General features: G+C 40.7%; 1 protein-coding gene across 12 annotated transcripts in view; it reads left to right on the forward strand.

The window, feature by feature from the left end:
• The window catches only part of SLC9A7 (solute carrier family 9 member A7), an 89,629-nt gene that overhangs the window by 53,574 nt on the left and 21,948 nt on the right, over positions 1 to 14,107 (forward strand). For 8 of the 12 annotated variants that reach the window (XR_011136918.1, XR_011136880.1, XR_011136924.1 and 5 more), the window contains exons 13-15: positions 3,291 to 3,350; positions 7,360 to 7,423; positions 10,485 to 10,567. Coding sequence is in view for 4 of the 12 variants with exons in the window: in XM_068923061.1 (XP_068779162.1) it covers positions 3,291 to 3,350; positions 7,360 to 7,423; positions 10,485 to 10,567 (207 nt within the window). In the remaining 8 variants the exon portion in view is untranslated. Of the gene's footprint in view, positions 1 to 3,290; positions 3,351 to 7,359; positions 7,424 to 7,956; positions 8,092 to 10,484; positions 10,568 to 14,107 lie in introns of all 12 variants that reach the window. The other 4 variants (XM_068923062.1, XM_068923064.1, XR_011136940.1 and 1 more) reach the window with 3 other exon arrangements.

A 14,107-nucleotide genomic window follows, 5' to 3' on the forward strand; every position in this document is an offset into this window, starting at 1 on the left:
AAAGAGGCTAACATGAAAATACAGTTTTGCCTAAGTAAAGAGCAGCATAAGGAAGAAAATAGGCAAAAACACACTATTCCTCAGTCTTACTCAGTTCTGACTTTTCTCAGATAATCGAGAGCAGGTATATTTCCAAATTGGGGACGTTACCAGTGTGCAGTGGTCAGATTTAAATGTGCAGCCAAGCAGAGGATCCAGTTTGTACTGGCTACTTTAGTTTATTGCTTAACTGGGTGGGAGAGTGAGATCATGACAGTAAAATCCAATTAAAAAATGGTGGAATCTTTAGTTGTTTTGGATTAAACCACTTGATGTTAAGCAAGCTAAAAATTAACAGCAGAAACTTGTGTTAAACTTTTATGTTTGATTTTTCTTGGCTATCAGTGAGATGATTTTTAAGCCTCTGAATGGTAAACAGTTATGTTTTTCTAGCACTGGATTTGTTTTTTTCTTAGAAAATAAAGCATGGCTTGGACATTAAAAATGAACGTTTACAAGTCCAGTCTCCTCTGTGTTGTGACTAAAGCCAAGAAACAATTTCCTGCCTGAAGTTTTAACAGTTTCAGCAACTACAGTCCTGAAAATCAAAAGCATTGACAAAGTTCCTCTTTTCTGAAAAGTAGCTTACTTATCATTTTATTCATTTGTCACAGGAAAAAAGGGAACTCCTAGCATTTGGACTGAAAAATAATGTTTTGCCATTTTTTCATTAGGGATGGTTGACCCCTCTTGGCACTGGTTCTTTTCATGTTGAATGAAGCAATTTGTATATTAATATCTTTCTCTCTTTCAAAAGCTGCTTCAAATGTGGAAGGCTGTATTTATTTTAATGAAGTAATTTCGGTTATACTTAGCAACCTTTTCTTAAGTCTTATGCATAAGCATATACATACATTACATATATACATGTTTTTCCATTTAAGATATTTTTATATATCTTTCTCCAAGAAAAGCTGAAGGCTGCACAGGCAACGTCAAGTTAGGTATTTACTGTGTTATGCCTGACTTTGCAACTCTCATCTTTCTAACAGATTTTTATCTAGTGGGTTTTTTTTGTTTTTGTTTTTTTGCTTTTTTTTAAAAAAAAGGCGAACTGAAAAAAAAAACTTGGAAACATCGTAATTGTCACTTAGGAAGTTAGTTCACATAGCTTTAGCACCACCCCAGATAGCTGCTCACAGCCTGATGGCAGTCTCAGGTTATACTCTGTTTTGTCTGGTGGTCCAATTATTAGTCATTGAATAAAATGTGTTTTTTTTTAGATACCATGCTTCACCGCACTGCGATGCCAGGAGGCGAGTGTTGATAGCGGACTAGAACGTTGGGTTCTGTTTAGGGCTTTTGAGCAGGGAGGATATTTGATAAGAGGTTAAATTCTTCTGCTTTGCAGCCTGTTGTTTTCATTTTTCTCCAAGACAGATGCTTCATTTGGGTTTTATGCTCCTCTAGGCCTGCCTTCTAGCTGCTTTCTGCTGCCTCCGAAGAGCAGAGACATGTAGGCAGGCACTGTCCCTTTCCCTCTGTCGTGGGTTTTTTCCTTTTGCCATACCTTTTTATGCACTGTTTATTCCAGTTATCTTGCCCTATCTAGTTTTTACCATCCTCCTGCCCCCCAGCTCTTGTTTTTCATCACTAGTTGTGAATCTCTGTTTTGGAGGTTCAGTAGTCTCACTGGACTGGCACTGTGCCCCCCCCCCCCCCCCCACACACACACACCCACCTTGGGAGGCAAAGGAGTGTTTCCTCCTTTACAATGTTTGGAAGCAAGCACAAGAGACACTTCCTTATCTCTGCTCTTGTGCTCTGCGAAATGGCAGTTCCCAGCAGACAGAGAGCACATGTGAGGAAGGTCTTGTCCAGCCCTTGTAGGAGTTGGGGTGAGACGTACCTAGAGCACATGGGGGAGAAGGATATAGCTGGCAAGCTCTGACAAGAGCTCTGCCCTTACCTCTCGGTAAGGTCAACTAAAGGAGTGTCCAAAGTCACCCTAAAACCATCCTGAAGTAACTTTTCCAAGTTTTGAGGGCTTTTTTTCAGTGATCGAGGTTTGGGGGTTTTTTTGTTTCTGTTTTTGTTTTTTTTAACATAGGGGTAGGAATTGTCTTCTTTCTCAGCCACCTTTTGAAAAACAGTTGAACTCTTACAAAATAGCTAAAACTTTCCAAAAATGAAGCACTCAATACAGACATCTGGGAAAACTTCAGTATGTTAGCTTGGCAAAGATACGGCATTAAGAAATAAGTCGTAGAAGGGAAGTTATTAGGCAGCTTTTAATTTTAGCTTTTGCCAGACATAGAGAGCCGTCTCAGTATTGGTCTTTCTGAAGCTGAACGCTCAGACCTGTAGTGTATGTTCGTGCAGGAAAGAACTGGTGAACTAAGAATTGAAAACGAATCCCTCCAAAGTCTGGCGTTTGCCTCAATCTTCAAGGATTACTCTTGGTCATGCAAGCTTATGGCCTCAATTATTTGGCTGTTCAAGATATGAGCCTGCAATCAGGATATGAACACCTGCTCTTTGAAAAGTGAGGCCTCTAAGGATTTCTTAGAGTGGATACTAAGTGATTAATTATTTCTGATAACCTAGGCCTTGATTTTGGCATAAGCAGTATATAATTCGTGTAGTATGCCTTCATGGAAAAGTAGAGAGAAAAAAACAATTTGTAAGGAATTTATGTTGGAAGTACTAGAAAACAAACGTGCTTTCATTGTGGTTTTCTTTAAGTACAATGGAAAAGGTGAAGCAAAGAATAAAAACAAATTCTACTGTGACTGAAGACTAATTTTGTTGAAGATTGCTAGTCGATTGTTACATAAATCACTCGGTTTAAGTATGTATTACCAGTTGTATTTGATGCTCTTAAAGTAGGCTGTGTTGATGCCTTCCATCATGCAGGCATAGTTTCTTGTCATGACTTCCTTTAATTACTTTCTTTCTCTTTTAGAATATGTGCAAGTCTTAGATTGTCTCTGTCACCATGTAGTGTTTCTTTGAAAAGCTGTTGAATTTAATTTTTGGGGGAGGGGGTAGCAGGTAGCATATCGTGAATGCAGATGTTTTGCCAGCTGAGTAAATTAAGAATATTATTGGAGTTCTCAATCATAAAGTTAATTTCTGTGATTTTTTTGTCACTTTGTCATTATTCTGCCATTCTTATTCTTGTATATTTTGTCTTTTTTTGGTTGGGTAGAGGTTTGGGGGTTTTTATTTGTTTTTTTGCTAGGCAACTCTGTAAAGCTACCATCTCATGAGCATTTTATTATTTACATTCCATTCTTGTACTGTACCAGAGTTGGTGACCATGTTCCATCGGCGGAAGAGATGAATGAAAGCCGCTGGCTGTATTTCAGGTGACGCTGTGCTTTCCTTGATACCAAATTAACCTGGTGCTTGGCTTTCTTCATCTTTGTAACCCTAAGTGTGTGCTTTCTTTTCTATACTATGGCATGCTGCTGCTGCTTCTCTTTTTTGCAGAGTGCCGTGGATATTCCTCAATTCTGAGCCAATCTTCTTGTGAGTTGGGAGACTGTGGATCATACATCAAGTCTTCAGCTTCAGAAAACAAAACAAAACACCTTTAACTCTTGTGTCTGCATAATTCATGCAGTGAGACTAGTGTCTTTGGCCTGGGAGGATTTGAAAACTGAGAAATCATGGATGTGATCCTATAATCCCTGATTACAGAGGTATTCTTAAGCATTCCTTGGGATTACCTCATACAGCCATTCAGGTTGGCAGGGACTTCCAGAGATGATTTAGTCCAGCCTTCTTGGGTTGTATTCTAAAAAGCAAGGGCTGTCAAATTGCTTCATAGGAAGATGCTAGTAAGAGTGGAGATAATTGAGAATCCAAGTCCCCTCCAGATGGTTTCTAGAACTGATATACTGATAGACAAAATCTGTAACTGGCAACTATAAGATAGTGAGTATTTGCATGCCTGGGGTGAGGCAATGGTAAATTTTTCATGTATCCTGTCACACTTCAAGGTTCCCAGCCAACTGCTTAAATTGCCAGGGATGCAGAGGTTAGCATTAAAGCAACTTATTCCAAGAGTTTGAGAAGTACTACCCACCACAGTCATTCTTGGCTGCTCCCACAATAATTACGTATACTAGAAGGTAATACCTCCTGGTATTTTGGTCATTTTTCATCCCTGTATTGCAGGGCCTTGGAAAGTGTTTTGAAGTATCAGCAGAAATGGTTCCACCCCTTTTAAAATGAAATAGCAAAGAGCTTGAAGCAGTTTTGTCTGCTTTCCTTACCCTTTCTTTCCATATGTTTGGTTTCAACTTTGCATTCCATGTTTTGTGTGGCAGCTATTTTCTGCCACAGTGCTTAGACTCCTGAGTTATGGATGGGCTTAGTGTTTGAGCGTTGCAGGGATCAAATCAGAATGGCTGCTGTCCTGTATATGGTACTGGAATTCTAGATGTCGAATAGAGACTGAAGATTGGGAGTCAGTTAAGAGCAGAAACTTTATGCTTTGATATTAGAAGCTAGGAACCTAGTCCCTTTGCCATTACAGGGCTATTAAAACCTGAAAAGCTATTTATGCCCTTAAACAAAAAAAAATAGTTTAATTATTACGGAGGAGAGGGGAACTATACTTAAATGTACTTTTTTCCAACAAATGGTTTTAGAGTATATATGCATTGTCACAGCTGAAAAACTGTTTTCATTCTTCATCTTCATCTATAGAGTTACGCCTGGTTGAATTGCTCCTGTATCCTCCCAGGTATCCACACACAATTGCTGCAGGCTTTCAAAAAGGGTGAAAAGGAAAACAAAGATGCTTACTGGCATCTGCACTGCCCTGGCTTTGGCTGTCCTGCAGCTGAGCTGAGGGGCCCCTCAGTTCTTATCACCCAGTCTGTGCCTCTTCAGCAAAACACTGTTTTCAAACAGAACTTGTTTGTTCACCTGCCTTTCTGGTAGGTGTTTGAGTGAAACTCCAAAATGATCAATGAGGCAGTGCTCTCTGTGCCCCTGGTCTTCGAGAGAGAACGTGTGTAAACCAATCCAGTAACAACTGGCTTTTGTTTTTCTTTTCTGATTTAAAAACTGTTTAAGTAAATGAAAACTGACATTGGCTTTTATAGCATGTTTAAGTTATGGTAAGCTTTTTTTAATGTGACTACTTAGGGATGTGAGAGCATTCTTCTTTTTTAACAATAAGAAAAAAAAGGTGTTGGAGACTGCCCATACGCTCAGCAGCTTTCCTTGTAATTGGAAGGGAAGTAATTGGAGTAGGGTGAAGCAGCTTAATGTTTTCTGTGCATCTCTTCCCTGCAAAGGAAGTTGGGAAGGTAGTCTTGTATATAAGATACTCTTATATTGAAACTCTTGAGTTTTTCTGTTGTTTTGTTTCAGGTAATAAAGATGAAACTTTCTTAGAAATTGGGAGGGTGGGGGGCCTGGGAAAACATAATGCTTGTCAGGTGACCTGGATGTATTCACCTTGAAACATAAGAACTGACAGACTTGCTAAGAAAAATAAATGCTCTTGGTACAAATCATTCTAGAGAATAACAGATATCAAAAGTAATCCTGGGAATTCAAGAGAGTACTGCATTTTGTGTTAACCTATGAGCTGAGAGACAGTTTGAAACGTGAACTAAAAAACCAAAAAAGAAATAAAAGATAAAATGACTTATTTAAAAAAAAAAAAAAGAGGGGAATTCATTAGAAATACTGAAAATGTAAGTTCCCCTGAAGAATAACTTTGAAAACCATTGAAATATATGGTCTGTGTCCATGTACTTATTTCAATATTGAAAGGGACTTCTGTAGTAAGAAATTTTGGCTGAAAGCTGAAACATTTAATGTAGAAAGGCTCTTTTTGCCTATTCAGGAGGTCAGTGAACCTGAACACTTGATCTGTGATACTCTATGACTTTTCACTGAACAGTACTGTCACCCCGCTTTGGTCCTTTCGAAAGCCCTGATCCCTTTCTCTTGCCCAACGGGCAGTAAAGATCTTAAGATTCAATGAACAACTGTAAGTAAAAGTTGAGAAATTCTCTCTTTTTTTTTTTTTTTTTAATAAAGTAAGGTAAATGTGCAGCTCAGTGCATTAAAATCTAGTTCTCAATCTGTCCGTGTAGTGTTTTCTTAGCTTGCAGAGCTTTTAATCTTGAAGCTGCCCTGTGGCAATGAATTCTCGGGCTAAATGTACCTAAGGGTTAAGATGACATACTGTATGTAGTTTTTGCTATGACAGGGAAAGAGGAAGGGATGAGGAGAGAAAAGAGGCTCAGAGAAAAACAAACAGAGGACTTTGCAGCACTAGCTCTGTACATTGCTGCTGTAGGCTGTCTTAGAGCAGCCTCCTGGATTTCCTCTGAACTGCATTAAGTCATGTGAGGCTTTGGGTTGACCTTTAGTCCACAAGGATGACTTGAACCCGATTCAACGCCTAATTTTCTTTTATTGTCCTATTAGAAAGTACTGCCTGTAAGTTATTTAACGGTGTTCCCTTTCAATTTAATCAATAGTCTTTTGTGTCTGAAGGTAAATCATGTCTGGATTGTTGCTTATCTTATGCAAGCTTGTGTCCCCTGGATGTATAGACGGCATGATCTTTCCTGCAGTGTTCTGTTGATTTCTGGTAATCCTGTCTCAGAGGGGATGTTGCATAAACAATATGGTTAGAAATAGCTGACACAAAGCCTGGGTAATGAAGAAATTACACTATCTGATCACTCTCACAGATGGGAGACTGGACTAGACAGACCATTTGTGAGTGTGGTCTCTGACCACTTGAAAAATCCAGTTTTGCATTGGGTGAATGAAACTTGCAGCATCATGAATCTTTATGAAGTATTACTGTTACTTCATCCTGTCACTGCTTTTAGAAACAATGGTGTGTGTGTGTATATATGTGTGTGTGTGTGTATATATGGTATATTTGAACCATTTTCAGGGCTTTCTAGCAGCTATGTGATTTGCCATATATTTAGGCTGCATTTATCCTTACTCTGTGATTTCCTGCTGCTGGACATGGGGGATGTTCTCCGCTGAAAAGGAGGTCAACCCACAGTTCACCTGTTTAGACCAAAAATAGTATTTGCCAGTGCCCTCAAGGAACTGGCAGCAAAGGTAAGCAGTTAAAGTTGATGCTGAGCTGGAGTTCCGACCTCTGTTACCTTGCAGGTGGCTGCTGCTTGAGTGAAAAACATCTTGTTTATAGCTGTGTAGCCGCAGGGGAATAATGGACAGCTCTTCCTGAAACTATTCTTATAATTTCTCTGAATGCAGCTTTGCTGGGCGGTTAAGGTGCTTTTAAAATGCATTCTGCCAAACTTAACATTTGTAACCCTCAGTAACACCTCTTGCTTTGTTTCCCTAATGTTTCTGTAGAGTTGGAGTTGACCCAGATCAGGATCCTCCACCTACTAATGACAGCTTTCAAGTTTTACAAGGAGTAAGTAATTACCTAACTTCTTTATTAGGCTGATCTTATGTTACAACTAAGGTGATAAAGAGCTGCAGAAGCTACATGCATGGATGAAAGCTTTCTCCCCACCTGGCAAGTCAGTAGTGGATTTTGCTTTATAATAAGTAACGCCCACCAAAAACATTGTATTGTTGAGCGTTACAGTGCAGCATGTCACTCCAGACTTTGCATTTCAAATTGGTGTGTATGTGTGTGTGTATATATGTGTGTATATATATGTATGTGTATATATGTGTGTGTGTGTGTGTGTGTCCTAAGGCACCAAAAATCTAAAAATCTACTCTAAATATCTTCTTAAATCTACTAATTCACTCTACTTAACAAAGTGCCTTCCTCCCCTCCTGCCTCAACATGCTTGCTTTTATTCTACAGCGTAAACAGACCTCCCCAAGACTGACACACAGAGATAATCCTCTTGGCTTCTGTTCAATAATTGAGACTGAATTCTGGCCTTTGGACTTGCTTAGAATCAAAGATTAAGTTCACTAATCTGTTTTCAGCTACTGTATACTGTATCACAACCCAAGAAGATCTTGTGTCTACCGCCTGCCACCTTTTGAGGCAAAGGGAACATCAGAAAATCATCATTTATCTTCAGCATGGCGTTGCTGTGAATCTTTAGTTCAGCTTTCTAGGTATCAGTAACCATCCAAGAGTTGCCTTTTTTCCTGTGCTATGCTAGGAGTGCCTGTGTGTCCTTAACTCTGTATCCTTAGCAGTAATCTATGTTCCATTATTTAAAAAAAAAAAAAAAAAACAACCCTCTTTGCTTGATTCTCCCCCTCCCCGTCTTTCCCCATTGTTAAACTAAATCCCCAGCCAGTCTGATTATTGAACTCAGTGCTGCCCCCCCCCCCATTTTATTTATTTATTTATTTATTTTGACTGGCTTTACCTCATAGTTGATGAGTCTAGAGGGAATATTGCCTTTTGTGAATGATGCCGCTGATTCAGCGTCCCCGATGCCGTGTGGCACGGCAACTATAGCAGTGAAATTAGCAAGTGTGTGTGTTGCTTCAGGCATGCCATTGCTTACTGGTAAAGTGCAGATCTCCATCTGTAGCCAGTCCTGAAAGATCCCTGTCCTAGCACATCTTCTGAGGGAGGGGCACGGCGGGAAGGCTGTGCTGGGAGGAAGTGACTACAGAGGCAGAGCAGTTTTCACATTAACATGGCTGGTACAAAAACATTACCGTGCAGGGGTAAATTTCTTTCCCCCATCTTTATTTTCACTGGAGGGAGGTGAATCGGGTTTATGCACGTGTTTATTGGCAAACAAAGACTATTGAAAGAATGTTGCTCATAGCATAAATTTCAGCTTCCCTCATCTATAAATTGAGTGAATTCACAAGAGGAGTGAAAGGTTTGGGAAGAAAGAATTTCCTGAGGCTCAAATGGGAGCTTCCGCTGTGTGAGGACATCTCCAACAGTCATCCAAACCTTAGTTTATGCTCTCCCAGGTGCACTGTACTGCCTGACGCTAATTGTTCAGTAGCACAACTGGTTGCTTATGTAGAACCTGTCAGAGGAAAGTTAGGTTGAATGACAGGAAATACGGATGGCTTTGAATCCAGAGGAACCCAAATGCAGGTGAAACTCATTGTATTTGGGATCAGCTTTCTTATTAGTGACCCATCCTGCTGTGCCCCCCTGCCTCCCCCTCCTTTTTTTCCCCCTTCACAGCTAGTGCTTTGTAGAAGCCTGGGTCCATAATGCAATGTAGGTTCTGAAATGGTGGATTTGAGTACCAAAAATGGTGATCTTAGCTTTGTGTCTGGAAGCCACCAGGCCAGGCATCAAAACTCCAAACTCCTTCCACAGTGAAGGCCACAGATATGGCATACAACCTAGGTTAGAATGTGGTATCATGGTAAGGTGGCTTTGGCCGGTTCAGACTGAGCCTATCAGTATTTGAGGAATTGCTTTTCACAGGAAATAGCTACAGACAGAACAGGAGTCTTCTGTTCTCATTCAGTGTTTGAGTAGAAATAGCTTGTTTGCTCTTCCCCATGTAAACATAAAGCACTTACTCGTTTGTTTCTCTTTTTAGCTGTGTATTGCATTTCTAATGGAGTGCATTATTCCATTCCCTTTGCATCCCTCTCCCTTTCACAAAGCCTAGATTAGCAGCAAGTCACAGTTAGAGAAAATATATTGTTTGGGGTGGAATGAATATTTACTAAGTTTTAACTCTTGGTGGATCATGATTTTTTTGCAGATCAGAAATGTACAGGGCAATTCTGTTGTATTTTTTCACAGTGGTTTGGAAGATGATTTCATACAAGGCATTCTCACTTCATCTGTTTTCCTGAGTTTAGCTTTGGCCTCTCGCCAAAAATGAAAAACAGTAACAAAAAGTAAAAACAAATGCAGCTGCAGACCAGCTGGTGTGTTCACTTGCAGCACAGCTATTAAAAGGATTGTATTTAACGTTAGCACTTCTGAGAGCTGGCTTGATCTAGCACTTATAAAACTTGCATAACCTTTCTCAGTTGTGAATTGTTTTCCCCGTTAAGCAAATTTCGTCTGTGTTAAGTCTTTTATCAGGTTTGTGAGAGTTTATCAGGAATGATAAATTCACATGTTCTTCAAGGAAACAATAGGCTTAAGGAGAGAATATCAAATAGACCTAGAGCTAAGGAAGTCAACAGAGTAACGAGTAAGAACCAGTTTGTTTATTTTGGGGATGAAACGTTTAGGAGACTTACTTCTCAGTTTTAGATTTCTTTCTATGGCTATTACTGCAGCGACTATGTGATAAGCTTAGACCCAAAGAAACTCAGTGGCAGGGGGCTCCTTAATGTAACTTAAGGCTGATGAAGAGGGGCTGCACAGTCATTTCTGATCTTTCTAGAGAAATTCACCATCTCCAGGTGTCTCTAGATAACTTCATTCTGCAGTCAAAGTACAGCATTCAAGTCATCTGGCTTTTTTTTTTTTGGATTCGACGTTACAGTGTGAATGATTGGAATGTATGATTTCATTTTTCTACTTAAAATAATGGAATATGCTTTTGTCTTATTTTTAGGATGGCCCAGATACTGAAAGAAGGAACAGGACAAAGCAGGAAAGTGCTTGGCTCTTCAGGCTGTGGTATAGCTTTGACCATAAGTATCCTTTCAAAAAGACAGCATAGCTTCAAGACATGAAACGTTCGGGTTTCTTTCCTTGCCGTGTACCCATCTGCAGCGTTAAGCACCTGAGACAGTCAAATGTGATAAAGATCAAGTATTGTCTGACAGGTTTAAGGCACAGAACCGAAACTTGAACTTATGGACTTGAAAGACAGACCTTTCCTTTCTTTAAGGTGCATGGTACATCACATTTGCCAGAGAACAAGAGACAGTCAGTTCTGTGCACTGAAGTTCTTTACTAAACAGAGAGACAGCAGCCAGTTAACTATTTTAGATTCTCTGATCTGTTCTACTGATCTGTTCTGATTGTTGCTGATGCTCAGAACATCTGGTTTCCCAGTTCATTGTGCATGTCTAATCCCCAACTCCTTGTTCTGAGCCGTCTGCTTTTGTGACGAAGCTGTCTTTGGAAGATCCCATCAAAGATATGGGAAGTTTTGGAACTAAAAGTATACCTGTGATCCAGCTCAATCCCTTCAGTATATCCAGAACTTCTTAGGAGTGTCAAGGCTGAGTGTGCTCCTTGTGTGTATATAGTGCTGTATAACCTTTCTGAAACTATTGTTGTGCTATTTAGATAGCCTTGCTTAAGCTTCTGTGTAATTTTTGTATAGCTCTCCTGTCTGTCATGTTTGTTTGCTTTTCTTCCTGCTTAGTTTATCTTTAATCAAGGTACTGCACTTGTGCCCCTCCTCAGCAGCTTGCATTCACTTAACAGAAAAGGAGGAATCTAATCTTGTGACCAGGGCAAGTCACTTATATTGTGGAAATTGACAGAAGTTTCGGTACTTGACTCCCAGTTATTTCTGGGGCAATTACAGGTTCCTAAGTATCTGCGACAGGGCCTTAATCTCGTTGCAGCTTGCATCTGAGAAGTGAGCATGTGGCCTGGGATCTTACGCATTGGTGGCTGAGATGTTGCTGGCCTGGCTGGAGTGCGATAGTTTCTTTCCATGACTTGTATATCAAGATTTCCTGCCCATGCAGCCAAGGCGTGATGTTGAAAGCATTCAAATCCTGTTTTGGTAGTGAGTCAAGAGATGGCCAGGCAGTTAGCAAGAAGAATAGACTTAAAAGTATGTCAGTTTAGATGTGGCCATAGTACCGTTTTTGTTTTTTACGTGCAAAATAAAATAATAGCATTTCCCTGTTTAGGATAAAATCAATTTTTGACTGACGTTTTCAGGTGCAGTAGTAGTGGGCCAATCAAGCCCAGCAGGCTTGCTAGCTGTGCTAGTTTGTGTAAATATACATAGATGCTGGTAATTTCAAGTGAACCCTCTGAGTTTAGGACCTAGTATCAAAGTGTGTCAAGGTCAGTTGTTCAAGCACCATATTTTTATTATTTTAAAAGAAGATTTGTCTAATAAGAGCAGGGAAGTACGGGGCTATGTCTGACTGCCCTTTTTAACAAGGCAGCTGAGGTATCCCCTTCCCCTGCCTTTACAAAGGGGATGTGCCTTGCGTAAAGAGGAGTCGCTGGCATAGCTGACTCTCCTCTCAGCTGGCATTAGCACAACTGCAGTCCCCAGCAGGTGCAGTGATGGGGGAAAGTGCTAAGGGAAAATTACAGCGTAATTCACTGCATCACTGAAACTTTATTTTAAAGGAAGCTGTCTGATAGTGCACTTAGTTCTTCAGTGGTGACTCAAAAGGTTTAAGGAAGCTTCCTGTGAAGTTTGTGCCAAAGAAGCCTTGAAATCCAGAGGCAGAGCTATCTTACTGTATCTTACAGGGTTAAAACTCTGCTCCTCCTGTTGCAAGGAGGCATTCAGATAAATGCTTGTTGAATGGGTTTAAATTGTACGTAAGGGCTGATCTTTAGAATTGTCACTTCTATACCCACATCAAAATCTCAAATATTTTTGGCTAACGTATTCACGTGGTTCATGACTAGAAAGACAAATTGTTCCAAACTTCACCCTCCACAAGAGGATTTAACTTGAAAAAAATGCGAGTAAGATGCCTTTGTCAGTGTGCTCTCATGCTGGCTATTGTCTACAGCGTATGCAGATGAGTGACTGGAAACATCACGCCTGTGGAACATAAAGTTTATTTAATGTCATAGGCTGTTGCCTGGTTCACCCACCAGTGTTAAACATGAAGGAAACAGCAACTTTGCTGAAGTACCAAACGTCAAAAATAGAAGTAGTACAAAAGGAGTTTGTTTCATTATGACTGACTCGCTGCTGGCCTCTCTGTCCCCGGGCAACGTGTAGGCTGGTGGGTTAGTATAAGGGGGAGAGTTTTTCTTTCCAGGACTGGATGGAGCCACACCTTTAACAGGGGAGGAAGGGAGGAAACATAACTCTGCAGTGGCGTAATCATGCCATTATGTGCTCAAGGAAATGCACTGTGCCAGGGTCTGCTAAAGGGGAGGGCTACATCTGCTAAGAGTCCCTTCCCCCCCCCCCCAACTTCCTCTTTCCCCCCCACACCCTAACCTATTGAGTTAGGATGAGGGGAGTGGTGTTACATTTCGTAAGTGGACTTGATTCTCTCTGTGTCTACAGGTCTAAGAAAGTAACTACAATACCTGTAATACGTGTTTCCATTTGAAGTAATCAGACTGATTTAAAAAAAAAAAAAAATCAAGACTACAAAACCCTGTGGTCCTGATTAGAGTCAACGTTTGGAAGTCAGCACTGGAGAGTGCTGTTCCCAGTGCTGTTCATGTGGCCAGTCAAGATCAGTACACTGCTCTGTGGCAGGGACACCTTTTTTTCACTCGTGAGCATTTCCTAGGGCCTGTCATCAGCCTAGAGTATTAGCTTGGACAAACATGGATTTTCCTGGGGGCAGACCTATGGAAAGGGATATAAAGACTCTTACCCCCATGTATTCTAGTTAGCATTACCTGGAAGACGCTTTCATTACGTGTTGTGTAACGTGGTTCAGCCGTACAGTTTTCCCTTCCCCTTTTTTTGGCTCTGTAAGGTATGTGCATCTGCACTGCAGAGATGTCACCTAGCCTTTCCAGTGTAACTGCAGTAACTTGTTAGGTGCTTTGATGCCTGAAGGCTTAACTGCGTTTCTTACTGTGTAAAACGAACCATTCTAAATCTTGCTTAAATTTTGAAGAACATCTGTCCTTCTTTGAAAGCACTTATGTTAAAGTGTCCTTAGGCTGCGTCCAGGCTGCAGGGATCTATGGCTGCATCAGTGTAACTCTGACGCAGCTAACAGCGGACCAGTTCAGATTGCTATACTGCTCTGAGGACTTTGGATGGATAGTATTTCTTTATTTCACTGTGTTGAGCCACATGAGCATGCCATCTTGTTACCTCTAACTTGGGTTCTCCATACCATGCTCCCATCTACAGAACAGAAATACCCTAGGATTTATTAATGTTAAGGAATGTCTACCCCTGCATGCTCCTGTTGGCTCCAGGGAGCGCAAAAGCTGGAAATGTTGCAACTGCGTGAACCTGTAAGAAGGGAGGTGGCTAGTTTCCCTTGCAGAAAACATGTGAATAAAGAAGCTGCCCTTAGCAGGATCAAGGGAAAAGTGCCTGCG

The sequence above is a fragment of the Struthio camelus genome, chromosome 1 (assembly GCF_040807025.1).
Source record: "Struthio camelus isolate bStrCam1 chromosome 1, bStrCam1.hap1, whole genome shotgun sequence".
NCBI lineage: Eukaryota > Metazoa > Chordata > Aves > Struthioniformes > Struthionidae > Struthio > Struthio camelus.